This window comes from Ochotona princeps, chromosome 5 (assembly GCF_030435755.1).
Source record: "Ochotona princeps isolate mOchPri1 chromosome 5, mOchPri1.hap1, whole genome shotgun sequence".
Taxonomy (NCBI): Eukaryota; Metazoa; Chordata; class Mammalia; order Lagomorpha; family Ochotonidae; genus Ochotona; species Ochotona princeps.
The window spans coordinates 82703358-82727368 of record NC_080836.1 but is presented as its reverse complement, the minus strand read 5'-3'; the positions used below and the strand labels follow the sequence as shown (position 1 = coordinate 82727368).

At 39.2% G+C, this 24011-nt stretch overlaps 1 protein-coding gene across 9 annotated transcripts in view; it reads right to left on the bottom strand.

The window, feature by feature from the left end:
* PIKFYVE (phosphoinositide kinase, FYVE-type zinc finger containing) overlaps positions 1-24011 on the bottom strand; it is a 92256-nt gene that overhangs the window by 40536 nt on the left and 27709 nt on the right. For all 9 annotated transcript variants that reach the window (XM_058664925.1, XM_058664924.1, XM_058664929.1 and 6 more), the window contains 8 exons: positions 16565-16624; positions 14785-14914; positions 14200-14380; positions 13519-13593; positions 10809-10916; positions 6530-6670; positions 5455-5581; positions 4076-5235 (listed from right to left, as the gene is read on the bottom strand). In XM_058664925.1, coding sequence (XP_058520908.1) covers positions 4076-5235; positions 5455-5581; positions 6530-6670; positions 10809-10916; positions 13519-13593; positions 14200-14380; positions 14785-14914; positions 16565-16624 — 1982 coding nt within the window. The remainder of the gene's footprint in view (positions 1-4075; positions 5236-5454; positions 5582-6529; positions 6671-10808; positions 10917-13518; positions 13594-14199; positions 14381-14784; positions 14915-16564; positions 16625-24011) is intronic.

Here is a 24011-nt window from a genome sequence, read left to right as displayed (position 1 = left end):
TTCAAGTCACAGCTGCTGCACTTCCAATTCAGCTCCCTGCCAATGCATCTGGGAAAGTAACAGAAGATAGCTGGAGTGCATGGACCCCTGAACTCTGATGGAAGACCCAGAAGCTGCTTCTAGTTCCTTAGAACCAGCCCAGCTCTAGCCACCATTTGAGAAGTGAAGCAGTGGATAGACAATCTCTAATTCTCTCTGTGTAACTCTTTTTTTTTTTTTTTAAGATTTTTATTCATTTTTATTGGAAAGCCGGATATACAGAGAGGAGAGACAGAGAGGAAGATCTTTCATCCGATGATTCACTCCCCAAGTGAGCCGCAACGGCCAGAGCTGCGCCAATCGGAAGCCGGGAACCAGGAACCTCCTCCAGGTCTCCCACGCGGGTGCAGTGTCCCAAAGCCTTGGGCCGTCCTCAACTGCTTTCCCAGGTGACAAGCAGGGAGCTGGATGGGAAGTGGAGCTGCCGGGATTAGAACCAGCGCCCACATGGGATCCTGGCGCATTCAAGGCGAGGACTTTAGCCGCTAGGCCACCGTGCTGGGACCCTCTCTGTAACTCTTGACTTAAAACGCAATCCCAATCAAATTGCCCAAAACATTCTTCATGGAACTGGAAACAATGATCCAAAGTTTCATCTGGAAGCACAAAAAGCCACGGATAGCTAGAACTATCCTGAAGAACAGGAAGTTAGCAGGGGGAATCACAGTTCCGGACCTCTGGACATACTATAGGGCAGTGGTTATCAAAACAGCGTGGTACTGGCACAAAGATAGAGAGGAAGATCAATGGAGCAGAATAGAAATGCCAGAAGGAAACCCACACAGATACAGCCAAATAATCTTTGACAAAAAGACAAACGACAATCCAGACAAATGGGAAGGTCTGTTCAATAAATGCTGTTGGGACAACTGGTTGATAGCCTGCAGAAACAAAAAAATAGATCCACATCTCTCACCATACACTAAGATCAGATCTAAATGGATAACAGATCTAAACCTACATCCAGAAACCTTCAAACTTTTGGAAGAAAATGTTGGAAACACACTGCAACACTTAGGGGTAGGCCCTCACTTCCTAAAAAAGACTCCAAATGCAGTAGAAATCAAGACCAAAATAAACAATTGGGACCTCATCAAACTAAGAAGCTTCTGTACAGCTAGAGAAACAATCAACAAAGTAAAAAGGCAACCCACAGAATGGGAGAAGATCTTCGCACACGACATAGGTGATAGAGGGCTAATCTCCAGAATATACAAAGAACTACAAAACAACCAAAATGTCAAAACAAACAAGCCACTCAAGAAATGGGCACGGGAAATGGGCAAACACTTCACAAAGGAACAAACCCAAATGGCAAATAAGCATATGAAAAAATGCTCAAGTTCCCTGGCAATAAGGGAAATCCAAATTAAAACATCAATGAGGTACCACCTAACGCCAGTAAGACTGGCCCACATGAATAAAAGCACCAACGACACTTGTTGGCGAGGTTGCGGGGAAAAGGGATCCCTACTCCACTGCTGGTGGGGCTGCAGGCTGGTACAGCCTCTATGGAAATCAGTATGGAGAATATTCAAACAACTCAAATTCAACATACCATATGATCCAGCAATAGCACTCCTAGGAATATATCCAGAACACTTGTTCTATGAGAAACCAACATGCACTCCTATGCTCATAGCAGCACAATCAGTAATTGCAAAAACATGGAAACAACCAAAATGCCCATCAACAGAGGATTGGATAAGAAAGCTATGGTTCATCTACTCCATGGAATACTACTCAGCTATTAAAAAAAACAAAATGCAGTTCTTTGTGGCCGAATGGGCCAAACTGAAAACCATAATGCTAAGGGAAATGAGCCAATCCCAAAAGGTTAAATACCACATGTTTGCCTTGATTTAAGATGATATGATGTTATGTATAACAAAAAAAAAAAAAAAAAATTTTTTTACGGTTAGGGTCTAAATACCCTGCAATCCAAAAAGTCTATGCTGAACTTATAAATGCAGATGTCTAAATAACGTGTCCTTTACAAAACTGAATATATTTAGTTAACATTTTCTTACAAACAGTCTGAGTTGATGGCTGGATACAATATCAAAATGAGATGTCTCCAGATCAATTCTCAGATACTTATTTACCTATATCTTATGCCTCTTTGTCAATTGCAAAGGTAACATCTGCTCCGTTAAAATCTGAATCATAGTTATATGGTAAGGTTTATGCAACAGATAATGCCTCCCCTTCTTGGAGACCGCTCTAGCTCCCAAGCTATCTAGTTTCAAGTTTTAAAACTTTCTATTCTTTTTGCTATTCCCTTCATTTTCTCTTCTCTTTCTCATATACACACCCATATTCACAAACAATATAAGTTTGTATTTCTGAGGTTGGTTTTGCTTTTATAAAAATAAGATGATGCCACATATATTAAAATAGAAGTTGTTTTTAACACTTAATACGTCAAGGGCTTTATCTAGGTTATTACATAATCTGTTTTTGCAGCAAAATGAGAAACAATGGTTCAATACATCCTTGTGCACACTCATACATTCTTGGAAAATATAAGCATCCTTAAACACACACTTAATAATTTGCACAGGAAATTAAGATCAATGACACAGATATATACATGGTGATTAACAGATTTCCCTACCACTTAAGTTGCAATATATTTATATAAAATTTAAGAAAGAGATGTTCTCAATCCTCATTAACTATGCATACCTCTTCTATTACTTTGACTTTTGTCAATCTCACAAATTAAAAAAATCTGTAAATACCACTTACTGAGCACTTCTCTATCAGTGAAATTGACCTTTTTATTAAACAACTAGATTTCCCTGCCTTGAAGTGAATTTGCTCATAAGATTTATTAACTTCGGGCCCAGCAGCGTGGCCTAGCGGCTAAAGTCCTCGCCTTGAATGCACCAGGATCCCGTATGGGCGCTGGTTCTAATCCCAGCAGCTCCACTTCCCATCCAGCTCCCTGCTTGTGGCATGGGAAAGCAATCGAGGATGGCCCAAAGCTTTGGGACCCTGCACCCGCATGGGAGACCTGGAAGAGGTTCCTGGTTCCCGGCTTCGGATTGGCGCAGCTCTGGCCGTTGCAGTCACTTGGGGAGGGAATCATCGGATGGAAGATCTTCCTCCCTGTCTCTCCTCCTCTCTGTATATCTGACTTTGTAATAAAAAAATAAATTAAAAAAAAAAAAGATTAACTTCTGTAACTAGATTTGTTATAAGATGTATTATATCACCACTGTGTTTATAATGTGTCCTCAATTTGTCATTAAAAGAACAAAGACCAGAGCCAGCACTGTGACACTTGGTGGATAAGGCTTTAGCTGTGCCTCTCTCATTCCATATGGGCACTGCATCAAGTCTCAGCTACTGTGCTTCCAACCTAGCTCCCTACTGTTGGCCTGGAAAAATCAAGAGAAGATGGTCCAAGAGTCTGAGCCCTTGACACCCACATGAGAAATCCAGATGGAGGTCCCAGCCCTTAGATTCATGCAGATTCACTTTTGACCATGGTACCATCTAAGCAATGGTGCAGCAAATGGACAATCTCTCTCTCTCTTCCCTCTATGCAATATTGGCTTTTCAAATAAAGAAATCTTTGGGGGGGGGAGGGTCAATTGTCATCATTGGAATTAGCAATAAACATTATTAACAGCACGAAATTTTCCTTTACATAAATAAATATTTTTACAAAACACATCACTTTTCTACATAGGCTCTCATCTCTTATTCTCCGTGCCACTGAAACCAAAGGATGGAGGACACGTCAGAGTGCACCCACATCACAGAGTAGCTCCATGCTTTCCTTAACTTAGGGCTATTCCTGGTTTACTGAGAGCTCATGTTAAAACAGCAAAATCCAACTGATTATGTTTCAGACCTACTTCAAATTGAAGCAACACATGATCTAGGAGACTCAAGACAAAGAAAAACCACAGAAGAAGTATTTAAATCTGCATGCAATTTGGCATGCCTTTTTGTCCTACCACAGCATAGTTTTTCAACTTGCTCTAAATTTACATGAGCATGCAGAAGAAGCAGTCAGCCTCACCTTTGCTGACCACACTGCGTCACTTATGGACAATCCTCTCTCTTCATCACTTTCCACTTTGCTTCCTGATTTGCCACTGGAAATAACTGATATATCCTTGGAATGAGCAAAAGGGTCTGAGTTTCTTTGCTGAATTCTTCCTCCTCGGGCTCGGTAATCAGCCAGCATCCTACCTAAGCTCTGACTATCACCAAGATGCTCAGCTATTCTAGTGCTCACTAGTTCATGGGAAGGTAAGACTTGAATAGACTTGGCCTGGATACTTCCATTCATGCCCTGAAGTCCAGAGAGGTCCCTAAGCAGCTGTTTCTTCCTCCTGCTCTCCATTTCTTTGAACTCTTTATTAAGGAGAGGTGACCAGTAAATCTGCTCTGCAAAATAATCACGGGTAGAGCACCTCATCCCCTTTTCAGTTAAAAGGAAGGGTTCACGGAAAGTGATTACTGGGGAAATACAGAGGATCACATCTTTTAATTCCTGCTTAAAGGCCAAAGAGTAAGTCTTTCGTTTATCTTCAGATGAGGCGACTTCCTCGGTGACATATAATCCAGTGTCATCCTGCAGAGGGTCTCTAAAGGTTCTCATTTGGCTTCTGGGACCCTGTGGTTCATCTGTTTGCTGTAAAATCTCTGGTTGCTCACTGTCCACTCTACGCTCGGGGTCATCCACATGAAGCGGCAACAGCGATTCTGGTACAGACTGGAAGAGAGCACAGGGGATGCCTGCTGGGCAAGCTGTTGTGCCATATTCTTGAGGCTTCAAAGAGGCAACAGCCTGGGGCATGCCTTTGTTTTCCTGCTCACTCTTCTCAGACACAATCCTTGATTCCAGCAAATTGCTCTCATCAGAAGTCAGAGACTCAGGCAGGAAGTCAGAATCCTGAGGGAGAGAATTTCTGCTGTGTTGCTGTTGTACAGTCTCCTCTTCACCCTGCCCCTCAATCAGAGAATGAAATGAAGTGTTTTGTGTTAACGTAGGAGGCATAGCAAATTCATCCATGAGGAAGGAGATCTCCAGCTGAGAATGATAAGCTACACAGATCATAAATATCAGGATCTCCTTAACTCGAGCCAGTTCATAATCAGAGCCTCCTCTAAGCTTGATTGTACAGCCCAGGTGCTGTGGACAGCCTTCAAAAAACATCAGTGTTTTAGTTTGTTCTACAAAGAAACAAATAAAAAGAAGGTTCAATTGTCAATCCATCAGTCTAGTCAGAAATATTCAACCATTCCATTATCTACATAAGAAAAGGCCTTGATGAATAAGAACAATCGCCCATTCTCATTTAACTACTCCTTACACATATTTTGTACTAAGTAAACACTGTAGTACAGAAGTTAACTCATTTCTTCAGTGAATGTATTTCCAAAATTACTCACCATTAGGCAACTGAAATATCTGCATATAAAATTTGTGACAAGTGCCCAGGTGTGGTTTTGTAAGCAGCTGATCCATTGACATTACTAAATCACCTTGTGTCATACGACTGATTCTTTCTAAAACTTGCTACAACAGAGTGAAACACATTACAAAGTTAGACAAGATTAAAAAATACTTTATAAATTTCATCCAGAACACTTAAGGAGAAAATTTAAACTCAATGAAGTCCTTAATTTTAATAATTATAGAACAATTTTTGTACAGTATGTTAGACCGTAGCTAATTGCTAATCAATGTGCCTACTTAAACAAACCATAATCATATCAACATTACCGAGAGGCATTTAAGCAATAAGTATTAGCACAAGATTTTGTACGGAAAAACAAAACCTTGCTCAAATTGGTCCTTAATCTACAGCAGGCAATTTTTTTGAGAACATTTTATTTGTATTACAATTCCTCAACAAAAATAAAGGACCAAAAACATCTCCTGACTAATGTCCATCTTTACTTCAATCATGTAGACACCTACAAGAAGGTTTCTAAAACAATTGCAGTTTCATACTGGTTACTCACAACCAGGTCAATTCCATAACGTTGCAAATTGCTGTTGATGTTATATTGGGACTCTTAATTGCCTGGGATGATATTCTACCAGCTCTAACTTCGGACCAGAAATGGTCTCCCCAAGAAACTGTTCAACCTATCTGGACAATAAGTAGCTGGATTCTATGCTTGGTATACATTTGCAAGGAAAGAATCTTGATTGAATTTGAACTGTAATACTGCATCAAGGTGGAGGAATCCACCAGGGGGGAGGGGCGTGGGAATTCCCAGAGCCTATGAAACTGTCACATAATGCAAAATAATTAATAAAAAAAAAAAAAAAGATTCAACAGGCAAAAGGCTACGTGTATTGAAGCAACCAAAAAAAAAAAAAATAAAATAAATAGTTACCATACTTTCTCTCCTACTTTGAATATATATGGTGCAACAACAACAAAAAGTTTCAATCTATCTGCCACACATCATTCATACACATCAGCTATGAATTTAAGATAGAAAAACTACTCACTGATTTTACATTGATAACCAAAGTAATGCCATGTTCTAGTAACATGTCCTGGGCAATCCGAGACACTGTCTTCTCAACCAGAACCAACGTGGGTCGAACATCAACTATTCGCTGAACATAATTCTTCAGGAATTCCCTTTCCTAAGCAAAATAAATCAGAAAAAAAAATACATTAGAAATACTATCCCTGATACATTTCAGGTTCTGGACATATCAGGATAGCTTGACTATCAATATTAAACTCAGCCTTAGTTTTCCTCATTCACAAATAAATCTCTAAACAAATTAATTAACACAACCAAAAATCTCATCCATTATTTTCAACTGTTGATTATGCAGAAAAGAGTTGCGGGAAAATTCCATACTATTACTAAAAAATAGACAAAGTAAAACTTTGAAGGATTTTCAATTCTTAATAACCTAAAATAGAAAGGCCAAGAATCTAACTAGCTAACTGTCAGATGTTAAAAACACAAACAAGATCAAAACAACCTCATGACTCCCAAAACCAAAACTATTTCTATATGTTTTTGCTTGTGGATTCTCTTTTACATTGTAAAATCAAACAGAGTATCTCTTTTTCCAGTTACCTAAATAATAATAATTTTCTAACATACTTTTCAGCTACTTACTAATCCCAATCTCCCAAGAGATCATACTCTACAACAGCTAAAATACAGTGCTTGATATAATTTCACCAAAAGGCTACACTTCAAAGCAAATTGATACTGCAAATGACAATCATGTTAATACAATGTATCGCATTACCTGCTTTACAAAACTTTTGGGCTCTAGATGATAACTAGAAGTGAGCATATCTGTTACTCCTGCTCCATATCCCGATGTTTTCAAACAAGTATCTGTTCACTGCCACCAGGAATGGATAGCCTACATATTCCCAGCATTGAATCTGCCTGGTTTAGGAGTATATTTCTCCTCACCTTTCTGTTTTAGTGATTAAAAACTATGCTTTTCTATTAATAAAATAGAATTCTTTTTTCCTGAAATGTATTAATTCCCTATTCTACTTAGTAAGATGTAATGTGACAGCATTTATTTGCATGGCTCTCATGAAGTATAATTCTTTTTCTTCCAAGTTTCTGATTCTGGTGCAAGGATGACAAACTTCCTCTTAGCTATAATTTTAATCAACTATCAAGACCACAAGTGGAGGCTGGTGTTGCAGCACAATAAGTTACACCACTGCCTGTAATGCCCACACTGTGTATGAGAACTAGTTCAATTTGCCACTGCTCCACTTCTATTCAGCTCCCTGCTAATGTGCTGGGGAAAGCAACAGAAAACGTTTGGACCCCACTTGGAGATCAGGATGGAGTTCTAGGGTTCTGGTACCCGTCAGGCCAGCCCCAGTTGTTATGGCAACTTGGGAAGTGATTTAATGGATGAGAGAGATCTTTCCTCTCTCTCCTACCACAACCTCCTCCCTCCCTTACTCTCTGTAAGTCTGCTTTTCAAAACAAATAAATCCTGAAAGAAAGAAGCAAGGAAGGAACAAAGGAAGAAACCTGAATGTGAAGCACCACACTAAAAAGGAAGTCTGGTCCAAGGTCAACACAGAAGGAGCATCAAGCAGAGGAGAAGTGGCCAACACATCTGGTAGACCCAGCCATGGGAAGACAGGGTGAAATCACAGGCTAACCAACTCCTTACCCTGCCTTTCTCGTTCTCATTTTTCTGACTATCTACTACATTTCAACATCTTCTTTGAGTAACTACTTCACACTAGGACAACAAAAAAGGAAAAGAATAAACTCAAATCACTGACATTTCTATAAATTACTAAAAGATTTAACAGAATAAAACTATGCCTGAAAGCACTGATGAACACATTGCTTTGTCTTTTAAGTGCATACCTGCCCACAGTATACCTAACAAAAATACTGTAAATTGATCGGGATGACACTCTGCTGGCTCTGTCTTCAAACCAGAGAGGGTCTACCTAAGAAGCCGTTGAACTTGACTGGACAATAAGATGCTGGACTTTATGTTTGGTATATGCTTGCAATGAGGGAATCTCAACTGAACTTGAACTGTAGTTATGCAACAAGGTGGAGGAATCCACCATGCGGGGAGGGTTTGTGGAGGGGTGGGGAGAATCCCAGTACCTATGACTCTGTGTCACATAATACAATGTAATTAATGAATAAATTTTTAAAAAAAGAAGAAAAATACTGTAAACCTGATCACAAAACAGGAGCAGTAATAATGCAGATAAAAATTAAGTATAGGGCCCGGCGGCGTGGCCTAGCGGTTAAAGTCCTCACCTTGAACGCCCCGGGATCCCATATGGGCGCCGGGTCTAATCCCGGCAGCTCCACTTCCTATCCAGCTCCCTGCTTGTGGCATGGGAAAGCAGTTGAGGACGGCCCAATGCATTGGGACACTGTACCCCCCGTGGGACACCCGGAAGAGGTTCCTGGTTCCCGGCTTCGGATCAGCCCGCACCGGCCCGTTGCGGCTCACTTGGGAAGTGAATCATCAGATGGAAGATCTTCCTCTCTGTCTCTCCTCCTCTCTCTGTATATCTGACTTTGTAATAAAAATAAATCTTTAAAAAAAAAATTAAGTATAACATTCTATATTATCTGTGGATTTCAATTACTCCAGTTTATCAATCCCAAAACATGCTATTTTATACATTTTAACATCTCTTCAACTACGATGCATCTTAAAACTAGTGCAGTTGCAATGTAATGCTATAAAAGTCTTCTGCCTGTATCTTCTGAGACATCAACAAAACTGCAATATCAAAGTACCATAGATTCTCCTGAATTCCTTGGCGGTTCTCATAGTAAATTAGAGCTAGAAAGATTGGTATAAACCTAGTCAAGTCTCTCATTTTACTCTCATTTTCAGCTGACAATGCGGCTGAATTACAAAAAACCCGTTAACAGCTTTCTTTAAGTAACAGCAGATTTCACAAAGCACTGTTTCACTGCAACTCCTGTTTGCTTGTTGGTATCTACAAACTCAGTCCAAAGTAATTGCTCTTATCATTCTTGGAAAAGTGAATTTTCACATACTGATTTTCCTAAATGCCTTAGGAAGCCAGTATAAATGTTTCCACAATAATACAGAATATATAACCCTAAAAATCCCACACTTAGTGACCAAAAACCAAAATTAACAGTGTTTGTGAGACAAAAAGTTGGTGCAGAAAATTATTTACAACAGTAAGAAAAATAATACATGGTTTCTTAAGAAAGGATTTGGGAAGGACAGATTCACAATTCAGTCTGTCCCCTGAAGGCAAATCAAAATGGCACAAAAGGCTGTGGCAGATGTAATTGCCTGTGATACTGGTATCACACAGGTGCACTGGTTCAGATCCCAGCTGCTCCACTTCCAATCTAGCCCCTAGCTCATTCACCTGGGAAACCACTGGAAGATGGCCCAAGTGCTTGGGCCTGTGCCACTCACGTAGGAGACCTAGATGGAGTTTCTGGCTCCTGGCTTTGGTCTGGCCCAACCAAGCTACTGTGGACTTTGGGGAATGAACCACTACAGATTGGTCAATCTCTCTGTATCTCCCACTGACGCAACTGCCTTTTAAATAACTAAAGAAATATTTAAAACAAAAAGCTGTAGGATAGCAACTGCAATAGTACAACAGAAACTAGAGTTCACAGCAGAAGAGCTTCCAGCAGTCCCCCTGGCTTATCCCTTAGAGGAGACAGCCCTGCAAGCAGAAGTTCACTTCCAATTTCTTAGAACAGTCTGACAGGGCTCCCGCTGTGGGAGCAGCTGAGGTTCCTCTCCTTTCCAGCTGAGTTTTAGAATCCTACAGCAGTTGTTCTGGGCCCTCTTTAGAAAACCAAGAAATAACCCACAATATTTCCACCTGGTATCAATCCCCTACTTGCCAGCTACATAGAAGTTAACAGGTGTTCCAAACACACACTTAAGTGAAACATGACAAAAATGGAGATTCCACTAGAAATCTAATAAGTGACATATTCTCCTAGTATATCAATGGTACAAGCGGGAAAGGGTATCAGTATTTGCATGTTTCACTTTTTCTTCTGTATATTCTCAACAGTAATCTGTTGCTCTTCCCATTTTGAAGTTTTAAAAATAATGCGTGATAGACGTTTGGGTACACTAAGTCTAAGGGGTAAAATATAAAATGATGTCGACAATACATTTTTACAATACAACAAAAGCAACATTCTTGTAGCAAGTTCAATGAGCTGGAATGAGTCAAAATAAAGAGCAAGCAGTAGAGTACACAAACTTCCATGAGTAGTTCAGTTCTCACCTGAAGCACAATAGGATCAATGCAAGTAAACTTGGTTTCTTCTCTGTAAAGGTACTCAATGGAACACTTCAACAGAAGAATTTTGGGGTTTTTAATACAAGAATTCATCTACAAAAAAATAACACTTTGTTAAAGTTTTGTACTTTACAGATCTTCTTTAATCTTAGCATTAATATTATTTAAATTCGGCCTGGAGCCGTGGCCTAGCAACTCAAAGTCCTCACCTTGAATGCACCAGGATCCCATATGGGTGCCAATTCTAATCCCAGTGACCCCACTTCCCATCCAGCTCCTTGCCTGTGGCCTGGGTAAGCAGCCAAGGACAGCCCAATGCATTGGGACCCTGCACCCGCATGGGACACCTGGAAGAGGCTGCAGGCTCCTGGCTTTGGGTCACTCAGCTCCAGCCGTTGTGGTCACTTGGGAAGTGAATCATCAGACGGAAGATCTTCCTCTCTGTCTCTCCTCCTCTCTGCATATCTGACTTTGCAATAAAAATAAATAAATCTTTAAATATATATACATATATGTATATATACATTCTACTAAAACTGTCTCAAGTATTAATATACTCATTTGATTTTTATAGTATTCTCATTTTGTTTAAAACACTAACTTGAATGACTTGTTATGAAATTAACATTGAATCTAAGCACACTTTTATTTATCTATGGTGAACATGGATATTCCAGAGGCTTAATGCATTACAAAAAACAAAATGCAGTTGGATATTGTATCCACAGGTTTCACATTCATGGCTTCAAGAACACAGAAATTTCTTAAATTTCATAGAAAATATTCACCCAACTCTAGGCAACTGCACAGATTGCCTTGTACCTAGGCAAGTGTTATACTGCTGGTAGAAAAACAGCCAGTAGCTGGAGGCATTCTGGACCTAGTTAATGCCAAATTTATATTAACAATACCAGTATGGCAGCATAGCTGCTTATTCTTTTTTTTTTTTTTTTTTTTTAAGATGTAGGGAAAGCAGGAGTGCCAGGCCAGGACATGTCACCCCAGACCACAGACAGTGAGCTGGGGGGTTGGGAGAGCTGCAGATTGCCCAAGGACTGGGGACATAGTGGAGTGCCAATAGCTGATGGCATGTTTGACAGGGCAGGAATAACTTCTGGGATCTTCCACAAACCAGGCCACTGCAATTGCAGGCAGATGAGGGAGCTGAGATAGAGTGGTTTAGAGGAGGGTAACCAGAGCGCATGCCTGGGTCAGGCCAAGGCACATGCCCAGGCTGCAGTACCCACCAGCAGGTGGTGGGCCACACCAGGTTAGGTCACAGCATCGACCAGAATGCAAGAGAATCAGATCTGGGGGCAGATTCTGAGGGGAATTGTGTCGTTGCCTCTGTGTGACTGCAGCACCTACTGGTTTATGCAGAAAGGTGGGGGTAGTGATTTACTGAGCCAAGCTGGACAACAAAACTCACCTGACAGGAACCCATCTAACACTCACAGAAGCTAGGGCTGGGGAAAGGGTACACGGAGCCAGGCTGAAGCACCCACTAGCACATGTAAAGACCCCGTGCTAGACCATGCCAAGCTGGACTGCTGTGCCTCCTGGCACACTTGAGAGCCACAGCTGGGGGCAGGTCTAGGAATACTTGGGGAACTCCCCAAACAGGTTGCAGCTTCCACTGGCCAGCACAACAGCTGGGGCTGGAGGTGGGCCAGACCAGGTAAGGCTACAGCACTCTTCAGTGTTTGTATGGGTCAGGTTTGGGGACAGGCCAAGCTGGGCCAGGCCATGGCACCTCCTGGCATACAGAGCCGGGACAGGATATAAGCCACATCTGACTGGGCTAGGCTGCAACACCCTGTGAAAACAGGACTGTAACCCAGTCACTCACACTAGAAATCTATCAAAGCTCTGTAATAACATCAGTATTACCAGAGTTGGGCCTGGCATAAAGCTTCCTCAGTGATTTTGAAGCACACACAGTTTGAAAATACTGTCATAGATCAATGGTTTCTCTGAATCTGAGAACCAACAGAGAGTACTGGAAACATCTGCAAGGGCTTACTTTTAATTCAGTGCTATTACTCCCTACCACACCCCAATCACCATTCACTGAACCCTACTGAGTGAGAATTTTGAGGGTCTGAGCTTAGATGCAGGAGATCCTAATGTACACTATACCTTGAGAATCAGAAGCCTTCAGAATAAAGTTCAAGACCTTTAGCATGCTGCCTTTGACTGCCTCCTCTAGTCTCACCTGCGATTTCCCATTTCAAAAGCCCAAGGGTTTCCTTTACACCAAGCTGTCTCACCCCACTGCTCTATGTCAGTGCTAGGCATAGACCTCAAGGCAAAGGGGAGAAATACAAAGTGAGTAGGGTACCAGAATAACATTGATAGTTCTGTAGCCCATCTAGAAGGGAGAATTGTTCCAGCAAGGTAAGCCTCTGGAAGGACTCACTCCAATCTGGTACAAAGCCCAGTCTCCCTGAGATGTGGCAGTGTCAGGAGAGAAATGATACCAGTGTCCTATCTTTCTTCTGGTCTAGATCCTGGCCAGCAAAGCCTAACTAAAGAAGCCTTCCTCAGCTGTTGCATTACCCAAATTCCAATCCATTTACAATCAGCTCTCAGAGATCTTCCCTAAACTTCCACAATGTCCAACTCGGTAGCAGTCACTGATGCGTTTCCCTCAACGTTCATACTCTTTTTTAACTATTAAAATGAGTCACATTACCTTTTTATGCGCAATGTTCTTGGTACAAACAAAACCATTGACAACCACAGAATCAAACTTCTTCCCACCTGGGATCTAATGAAACAATTAATAATAAATTCAATGATAATTTCTTTTCATATTTTAAATGTTAAATCATCAAATAAAATCAGAAAATTCTAGAATATAGTTCTTTCTTTCAATCAATAACTAATGGTATACCGGCATGATCATCTATTTTCCCCACCCTACTCTCAAATGTACTAAGCAATACTCTAAAATATTGACAGATTAAATAAATGCAAGCAGCGCAATTAAAGCCACAATTACTAAAGATTATCATAAGGAGAAATACATAGACTCCAAAGCAACTGCCCACTTCTTTTCCTCAGAACAGTACTAGTCATCTAAGAAAACAGGCTTTCCCATAGCTGAATACCAAAAAGAGGAAACAAGGAAAACTGTATTTGCTTGATTTGCCAACTCATGCACCAGTGGACACACCCCATTCCATTCACCCCTCACTTCCTGTAACAGGCTTCCACGATCCATAAATGAATGCACTGCCTACAAAAACAGCTAAACTGCCCACTTCTCACCTGGCACCCCTCCTACACTAAGGAGTTTAGAAAACCATGAGAAGGCTAACTACAATCAGACCTGACAGCATTTTCTACCATGGGAAGCATAAGCACAGCTTACTTTTTTGATGTGGACAAACTGACGGATATCCATGTCGTCATCCTGGTTCTTGACATCAGGCCGGACTGTCTGAACAACCTGGCGGACCAATGACACAATGATGTCCCTCCAAGATGCTGACAATGAGTCACTGTGTAGTAACTGCTGGAGCAGTGCCATCATGTGGTTATGATTAGCTGAACTGTAGGAACAATGAAAGAAGGAAGTTTGCATCATCAACACTGCCAAAGAAAATAATTCTGAAGACACAACATAACAGTTCACAAACAAACATTTCAATTACAGTTCTCAGAGATCTTCCAGGTCAAAATTATTCTTTTAAAATAAGATCCTCTTAGAATCCTAATGATTCTGCAGAGAAAAACTAAATATTTTTGATAGCCTCTTTAACATGCTGAAATGAAATTAGCATATCAGTTAAAATGCAAAAGGATAAGCACACCTTGGGACTCTATTTTGCAAGAAATGTCATCATAAATCAGAACAAACTTTTGTTTTATTAGTACTCCTAGACTATATAAATCCTAATCAAGTCACTGAAAATTATAAGAACAGAAAATTAAGAGACAAAGCTCATTGTCTTACAGTAACCTCTCCATGGCTTGCTTCTCCCCATTCTCCTCCCTCAGGAGCTCCAGGTTGTTGTGATGCCAGCCCAGCGGGGTGAAAGGCAGCTCTTTGGACTTTTCCTCTACCCGACGATTAAATAAAGACTCTAAGGAGAAAATAAAGAGTTATCATTTCAATGTCAGGTTTTACATCATCTATTCATATATTTAGAAATCACCAATTTTTCTTTTTAAACTTTTTCCAGTTTCACAATATAAACTATAGGTATAAAAATGCAAGAATACATAAGTACATAAATACAAAGTATTTAATACATTTTTGTATAAATATATATACATACACACATACATATCTAAGGATTAAGAATAGCAGTAATCAGAAATGTGAAAAATATACATAAGTAATTAAGGCTTTCAAGTATATGATACAAACACTATCTCCTAAAAAGTGAATAAAGTATGATTTTTGCACTTTTCCTTACAGTGTTTGGAACATAAAAAAGAAGCATTACTTTTCACAGAAAATCACAACCTGAACACTGCATTCGCAGAATTCTGAATGCTGGCAAAACAACATGGTGTAGAGTAGGTGCTGAGCTTCTAAAAGAGAAACTCAGCTCAGATAACCCAAAACAACAACTGATGGTATTGAAAGTCTATTTAGACAATCCTTATTGATGTTTCTTTCCTGATAAGGGCACAGAAGCTGCTCAACAAAATTTAATAAGTTGGAACCAAAGATAAACTATAAAGGAACAGTAAAATGCTATAAATCATAATTTATACTAAATGATATAAAATCTTTTAAAGGGGTCAAAATATGTTAAGACAGTAAGTGTTGGGAAAAATAAGCTACCTAAATAACTATGAATAATTATTTCTGAATGAATGGAAAAAAGAAGAAATGCTGACAAAATTTCACTAGCCCCTCCTTTCTTAAAGCAAACCAAACAAGAAAAATTCCAACAAATAATAGAGTAAAAAAATGTGTCCTTGACTTGTGAGGTTCAAGGACAGGGCATTTCAATTACGTAAACAACCAATCTATAAACTTTTAGTTAAACAAGATAACTGGATATAAATTTAGAAGCATTGTCAATCAGCAGCAAGTGGACTCTGAACCAGTTTGTCAGACCAAGACAAGAAACCAGGCAGGAAACTTCTGACCACCTGAGACCTAAGCTCCAGAGTGCTACTGACCACTCAGGGATGTCTACTCCACAGTCAGCTAAGCAGCGTACGCGAAGAAAATCTTCTACCTCTCTGCAAGCTCATTCCAAAGAAAAAGATCAGCATACTTAGCTTTTTATCCCCTCCTGCTCATTCTCTTCCTAACACCAGAAAGGAAAGCAGGATCCTCAACTGGATGAGATCTGCATACAAGGGTTTTTTTTGGGACAATCCTTTAATGATTTGTATATCACTATTGCTTAACACATAATATTAATGCAAAAATAGTATTACATATTAAGTAATGCTTAACACTCAATACTTAACATTCATACCATGGATAAAGATGAGCAATTTCTGCCCCTAAAAGAATTAGAATTCCATTTCAAAGCTTCTAAACAACTACTTTTCAAATCAAAAACCTCCTTCTCCCAAGCTGAGCCTGACTTCATCCTGCTTTTCAGCATTCCTAAAGTCACTACACTTATTAAGACTTTGTTCTTTACATGATAGTAAAATAATAAAAAATCAGCACATTCTCTGTTCTATCAACATAGAAAGCCATAAATATATCTTGATAAACAAAAGATACTGTTCTATGCACAGCTGTTGACAGATAAAATTACCTTTGATGAAGGCATCACTTATTGAGAGCTGTTGTCCACCAGTGTCAGCAATCAAATACTCTGAATACCAGGAAGAGAACAGAAAAGGAAAGACACATGACTAACACGACAGCATAATTATACAGAAAGCACACCCACACGCCAAGTGTTGTTCACACTAAACCCATCACTGCCCAGAAAATTAAAGGAAATTTTAGGGTAAAAGACCTCTTTATATTTGCTCTGCTTACTTCATACAAAACAGACTGGAACTACTAGTTCAACAGAACTATGAAACAGTCCACATTATTGCAAATGTTTAAAAACTCTGTAGTATTTCATTTCCTCTCACTAAAACTGAACTAATGAAAATTGGTATCCTGAGAAATTTGTACAAGTCTAAGATCACATCATTTTTCTCATGTACAACTGTACTACTTAATAATGACTTCAGCTATATAGAAGGTGGCTACAGAAGTCACCTGATAAAACAATGTAAGAGCTTTGTTAAATTCAGAGAAATAAGCTATAAAACAATGATACCGCAAGGAGCAAAGATATAATTTATTAAGATTTTTACTAATTTTAAAAGGTTAGATTTTCAAAATTATGTAAAACTTTTGCCACAAAGCAACTGCTGAAAACACTCTGAATGCCTTTAAATATTAAACATTCTTCTTACAAATGAAACTTTCTACTTCCCCATGGACTTTTTTCTAGGTCTGTAACTAAACACAGCTCAAATGGTATTCTTTCTACTATGCAAATTAAACTGCAACGTGTACTAACTTCCTTAAGTTAGAGAGTTTCCACAAAATGTTTTCCAAGTTAGTTTACAAACAAATGGAATTTAAAATTCTGAATGGGGAGAGATGTCAGTGTATATGCCTGAGCCTCACATCTGAGAGATTAGTTTTGCTGACCGGGTCCAGCTTCCTTACAATACAGGATAGAGTAGCATCAAGCGAAGGGTCAAATAGCTGAGTCCTGCCACTCTTGTGTGGGACCTGGACTGAGTTACTGTCTCATGGTTTCATCCCAGTCTAGTTGTGGCCACTGAGGCTATCTGAGAATGAACCGATGGATAGGAGCGCTCTCCTTCTCACATACAGTCAGTATGTCTATAGGCCAGTATGCTCATCCGTCCAATCAAGAAGCAGAAAAAAAAACTATTTAGAAAAGTCAAGTGTACCATGCCAAACACAAGAAAATTTAAGAATGTGGACAATTAAGATGTTACACTTTATTTCTCTTCTTCGCTCACAGAAATGAACAATGCTAAATCCTGTTAGTCCATCTGATGCACTATTAGGAAGCTCTTACTTCTCACATCAAAGCTTTATATAAAATTTCCTAAGTAATAGATTTTCCCCAATGTTTTATTATGGAAAAACTTCAAACATACAAAAATTGCCATATGCCATTCATGTAAATGCAAGAGCAGCTAATCATTTCTGTCCTATTTTCTCTAACATATCTACATCCTTTCTTCCCCTGACACTTTATCACTAATACTTGAGCATGCAACACTTAACACTAAGGGCATTATCGATAGTTACAAAATCGTTTACATTCCTAAGGAAACAGACAATGTCTTAGTATCACTAAATTGGTCCACATGAAAATTTATCTATCTCCATAATGTCTTTACCAGACAATTTTTTCCCTCAAACTTCAAATCCAATGATGTTTATAAACAGCATTTGGTTGCTGTGTCTTTCTATTCTCTTCATCTAAACAGATCACCCTCCCTTTTTCCTTCTCATGATAAGGAATTTTCAAACAACCCAGATAAAACAGCCTGTGGAACGTCTCATATTCTGGATGCGAGCAGATGTTTCTTCATGATGTATTTAAGTCACTCTTCTATCCCAGATTTTCTCTACACAAGTCAAACCTATAGACCTTCTTTTTTAAGTTCTACTTCTAACTTTCCAAGGATAGTTCAGAATCCTGCTTGCCAACAAGCAACAAAATATATCTTAATTGTACAACTCTGTAAGGCCACCAGCTAAAAATTAAGCCAGAAAATCACACCACCTCTATTTTACAACCTTCAAACATAAGAGGTTTTCCTATGTAAGATAAAGTGCCCAATAGTTTTAACAGCACATTATTTCAAACATTTCTTCAAACACAAATTTTTTCAGCCTTAAAAAACACACAATACTAGTTGGGCCCGGCGGCATGGCCTAGCGGTTAAACTACTCGCCTTGAACACCCTGGGATCCCATATGGGCGCCGGGTCTAATCCCGGCAGCTCCACTTCCCATCCAGCTCCCTGCTTGTGGCCTGGGAAAGCAGTCGAGGACGGCCCAATGCATTGGGACACTGTACCCCCCGTGGGACACCCGGAAGAGGTTCCTGGTTCCCGGCTTCGGATCGGCCCACACCAGCCCGTTGCGGCTCACCTGGGGAGTGAATCATCGGATGGAAGATCTTCCTCTCTGTCTCTCCTCTCTCTCTATATCTGATTTTGTAATAAAAATAAATCTTTAAAAAAAAACCACACAATCCATAAGAAGGAACTGAGTATTAACTTTGATTTCAACAGAAAGATTAAAGAAATTCCCACTTGTATTTAAAAGGAATGAAAGCCAGAGGCAGAAATATCTCATTACCGCTTCCCATAACCCCTAGGTCGCTCTGGCAATCTTCACTTTTTGATAAACAGTATTCATCTGACCTTCTGTGATAGTACTCATCTCAAGCACCATAAACATAATCTAGGATCAACAGAATATTGCATTTCAATTTTACAATAAAAAATTTTAAATAATTATTTTGCTAGTAAAAATCAGAGAATTATGAAAGTCATTTACATTTAATAACAAATTTTCAAAGTCTTTCATGACTCTCAAAGTTGCAAACATCCTAACAGGTCAATCTAGCAATCACCTCCCTTCACACACTGCAACCTCTATGACATTCTCACTGAATATGCTAAATTCTTCACACTAATCATAATTTTTTTAAATCACAGATTTTTTTTTCCCCTTTTCAGATTTAGAATTAAAAGAAAACTTTGGGGCCCAGCCCTGTGGCCTAGCAGCTAAAGTCCTCGCCTTGAGCACACCCCGGGATCCCATATGGGCGCCAGTTCTTATCCCGGCAGCTCCACTTCCCAGCCAGCTCCCTGCTTGTGGCCTAGGAAAGCAGTCGAGGATGGCCCAAGGCTTTGGGACCCTGCTCCCATGTGGGAGATTCGGAGGAGGTTCCTGGTTCCCGGCTTCGGATCGGCACAGCACCGGCCGTTGAGGGCACTTGGGGAGTGAATCATCGGACGGAAGATCTTCCTCTCTGTCTCTCCTCTTTGTATATCTGACTTTGTAATAAACAATAAAAAAATCTTTCAAAAAAAAATAAAACTTTGAGGTTACTAAGTCTACCTAACATCACCCAATGTATGTACCTCTCCTCAACAATGCCATGAGGCAGAGGCCAGCCTTATGGCCCAGCAAGTTAAGCTGCTGCCTACACCCTATATGGGCATGGTTCGAGTTCCATGTGCCCCACTTCAGATCCAGCTCCCTGGTAATGTCAGAGCAGTGGAAAAGGCCCCAGTGACCCTCATCTTACATGGTCTCTCTCTCTCAGTAATTCTACCTTTCAAATAAACATTAAAAAAATAATAATGCAGCAAAGCGGACATTCAGATATAACCTAAATAACTTCCAATGTACAAAGACAAAGTTGATTATTCCTAAGTGCTAACCTTAGTTCTTTCTTCATTCTTACACAAAATCAATACAAATTTTTTAGCTACACTTCAGACAACTAAATGTAACATCAAGTTTTCTTTTTTCTGGACCTGGCACTGTGGCATGGCGGCTAAAGTCCTCATCTTGACTGGCCTACATTCAGAACTCGAAAAACAACACATGCTGGCGTGGATGTGGGGAGAAAGGTACCCTCCTCCACTGCTAGTGCGAGTGTAGGCTAGTACAATCATTGTGGAAATCCATATGGAGAGTGCTTGGAAAATTGCAAATAAACCAGCCATATGACCCAGCAATCCCGCTCTTAGGAATATACCCAACAGAAGTAAAATCTGCATATGAGAAGGGAATCTGTAATCCTATATTTACAGCAGCACAATCTACAATAGCAATGACATGGAAACAAACCAGATGTGCGTCTAAGGAAGAATGGTTAAAGAAACTGTGGTACATCTACTCAATGGAATATTATTCAGCTGTCAAGAAGAACGATATTATTCTATTTAAAACCAGGTGGTCCCAACTAGAAACCATTATGCTCAGCGAAATGAGTCAATCACAAAAGAATAAATACCATATATTCTCTCTCATATAAGGAAGCCAACATGGAAAGGGTAACTCCAATAGTCCATTGAGCGTCTGTTGGCTGTTTTGGCTGTGTCTCAGATGTTTTGATGTTTTTATGTCGGTTTGTTTGCTTCCAAATAATTTCTTTTCTCTAGTGGAGTTCATCAAGTGCCCACGGAGCATGCAATGGCAACATAGTTCCTAAGGGACTTCTGTGTTTCCTTTTAGTTAAACATGTGCTGCCTACTCAGTGGCACATTACTTAATCAAGGTGCTACAATTTGTTGTTGACGTTGTTGCTGTTGTTATTCATGCTGTGACTGATGTGGCTGTTATGAAATGATGTCAATCCAAAAAATAGTTAAAAAAAATGTTCTAAATATGAGAAAAAAAATGTCTTTGGTGTTTTGAGATTGCAATAAGCTTGTAAATTGCTTTAAGTACGATGGGTATTTTGATGATATTAATACTTTCAATATATAGGAATTTGATTTTAACAGATAATTTTGTACTATGAATGTTTACTGTTAGTACCAGGTGTGAAATATGGCTTTTTGTTTTTGTTATACTTATGTTTTCAAAAGATTAATTTTTCTGGCCGAAAGTCTTAATTATTTTAGAGGTAATCTGTGACTACTTTGCCATGTGTGTGTTTTTCCTTTCTTCCTGCGTGTTCCATGAGGAAGATATTCTGACTTTGTAGATGAAACATGCTTATGCTTTATTGTACAAGAAGTCTTATGTTTTTAAAGCAAATAAAGGTGTTTTAAATTAAAAATAAATAAATAAATAAAGTCCTCATCTTGAACGCGCAAGGATCCCATATGGGCGCCGGTTCTAGTCTTGGCAGCCCTGCTTCCCATCCAGCTCCCTGTTTGTGGCCTGGGAAAGCAGTCAACGATGGCCAAAAACCTTTAGACCCTGCATCAACGTGGGACACATGGAGGAGGTTCCAGGCTTCTGGCTTCAGATTGGCTCATCTCCGTCCGTTGTGTTCACCTGGGGGAGTGAATCATTGGACAGACGATCTTCCTCTCTGTCTCTCCTCCTCTCCACATAACTGACTTTGCAGTTTCAAATAGTCTTAACTCCCTTATGACTTAAATAGCATGGTTTTCACATGTCACAGGTGTTAGCAACTAGGCTCATTTAAAAAATCAGAATGGAACACAAAACTTTACATTAGATTCAATATGACATTATATTATAAAATGGAACTTTCACTAATGAAATCTACCATGGCTTTAGAATAGAGGGAAGCAGCAATTTGCCAAATCATATTCATAGATAATACTAAAACTTGCATCTTCATCACATTAGAAGCCAGAATTGCTTTCCTTGGACTATTAATAGTACATTAAATAGCAAATTAAATAAATTTGAAATATCAGCAAATGAAATAATTTTAAGCCTAATTATATGATATTTGTGCCAAATTCCATCCTGTGGGTTCACCGCTCAAGTCCCAAGTTTTAAATTCTGCCAATATTTTAATGATATATTTATTTTATCATATGTAGTATACTTATTCTCAATTAAAATCTATAGTCCCTATACATAGAACAATGGGACATAATGCATGGACAGCAAAAATATTTAAATTCCAATCCTGCTATCCAACATGCTAGTCATTCTTTCCAGGTTTCAATCATCTGTAGATCTGAAACTCATGTATAAATTCTAACCCAAAAAAAAGTGAACAATATTGAATAGAGATAAACCCAACAGCATAATATAAAATGATTGACTTTAAACACTCTCAGTATTTTTGCAAAACCTTTAAAACCAGATACAAGTTCACATTCACCAATTATACTACATCTTCTATGTATTTTTCATACAAAAAAATGTCATACTAAAGACAACAATGGTGACCAAACTCCAGGGAATAATATACAGTGTATTTCAAAATGACTGAGAGAAAATGTCAAAAATTCCTGTCACAAAAATATTATTACTATGTATCTGAGGTGATAGAGAGGCAGAGCAAGATGACACTCCAGGCGGCCTTGCTGTCCTCTCCACAGACATCCATTCGAATGGCTACTCACACACCAAGTCACCTTCACAAGACATGTGGAAGTCAGGCCAGGCCAGCTGCTTGGACTTAGCATACCACTCAGCACCTGTTGCTGCCTGCAGCAGCCACAGGCTGTGAAGGCACAAACTATCTTTTTCTAGACACTGCCCCACTTGATTCCAAGCAACTCTTCTAATTGAAGTTTTATGGCGAATTTGGCTTGAAGATCCAAGAACAATACAGCAACAATATGCCAACACTGACTTACAGACAACTTTGACTTGGAGAACTATCTAGTACTTAAACATCAGTAACATACACAGGCTCAAATAACACAAGCAGACTGATAACAATTTCTAAGAAAGCCATATTATGAAGACTGGGGTGCTTGGTTAGTAATTCCTTTGTATGCACACTTCACTCACTATTACATAAATATATACAAAAATTATTTGTCAATTCACAATTTCATAAAGCTCACATGAATACAGTCTGTACTTATTTGCACTTATAAGCACCAGAGAACGCATTATTTATTACATTCTCCTAATCTGCAAACTTCATTTCACCATAAAAGACTCACAATTTTCTAAAAATAATAAACTCTAGCTTCATGACCTCAGGTCCAAATTCCTTTAACAACTGGGAAACAGGGTTTGCCTACACCTGCCAATAGGTTTATTTAAAAGGATCAGATACTGTCAGCTTTCATTATCTTAGACATACCTTTCCTCTCAACCACATATGTGTTCTTTTCTGATAAGACTAATTCCTGATAAAGAAAGCCTTCTTTCAGACATTAAAGTTATACTGACTTACCCAACAATTTGCTTACTTTTTTCTATTGCAATTAGAATCTTTCTCAGGCATCTTTGGCATTTTACACAACCATCCATGCAATCTAAACTTCCATTTTCTTCTCATTTTCCTTAAAAGTGTTGACTTTGCTCAGGTTAACCATCATGTGAAAGTTGAAACAGCTACTATTCACAACCTTCGTAGACAACCTCTTGAAGGTTTAAAATGAGGAAATGTTCCTAAGGAATTGATTTTTTTTTCAACTGTAAGTGTTTCCTTAGAGGTACAATTTGAATTCACACTATAAAAATGTCATTATCTGAGAGAATGGGCATTTGACAACTCCAGCTCCTAATCTCAGCTT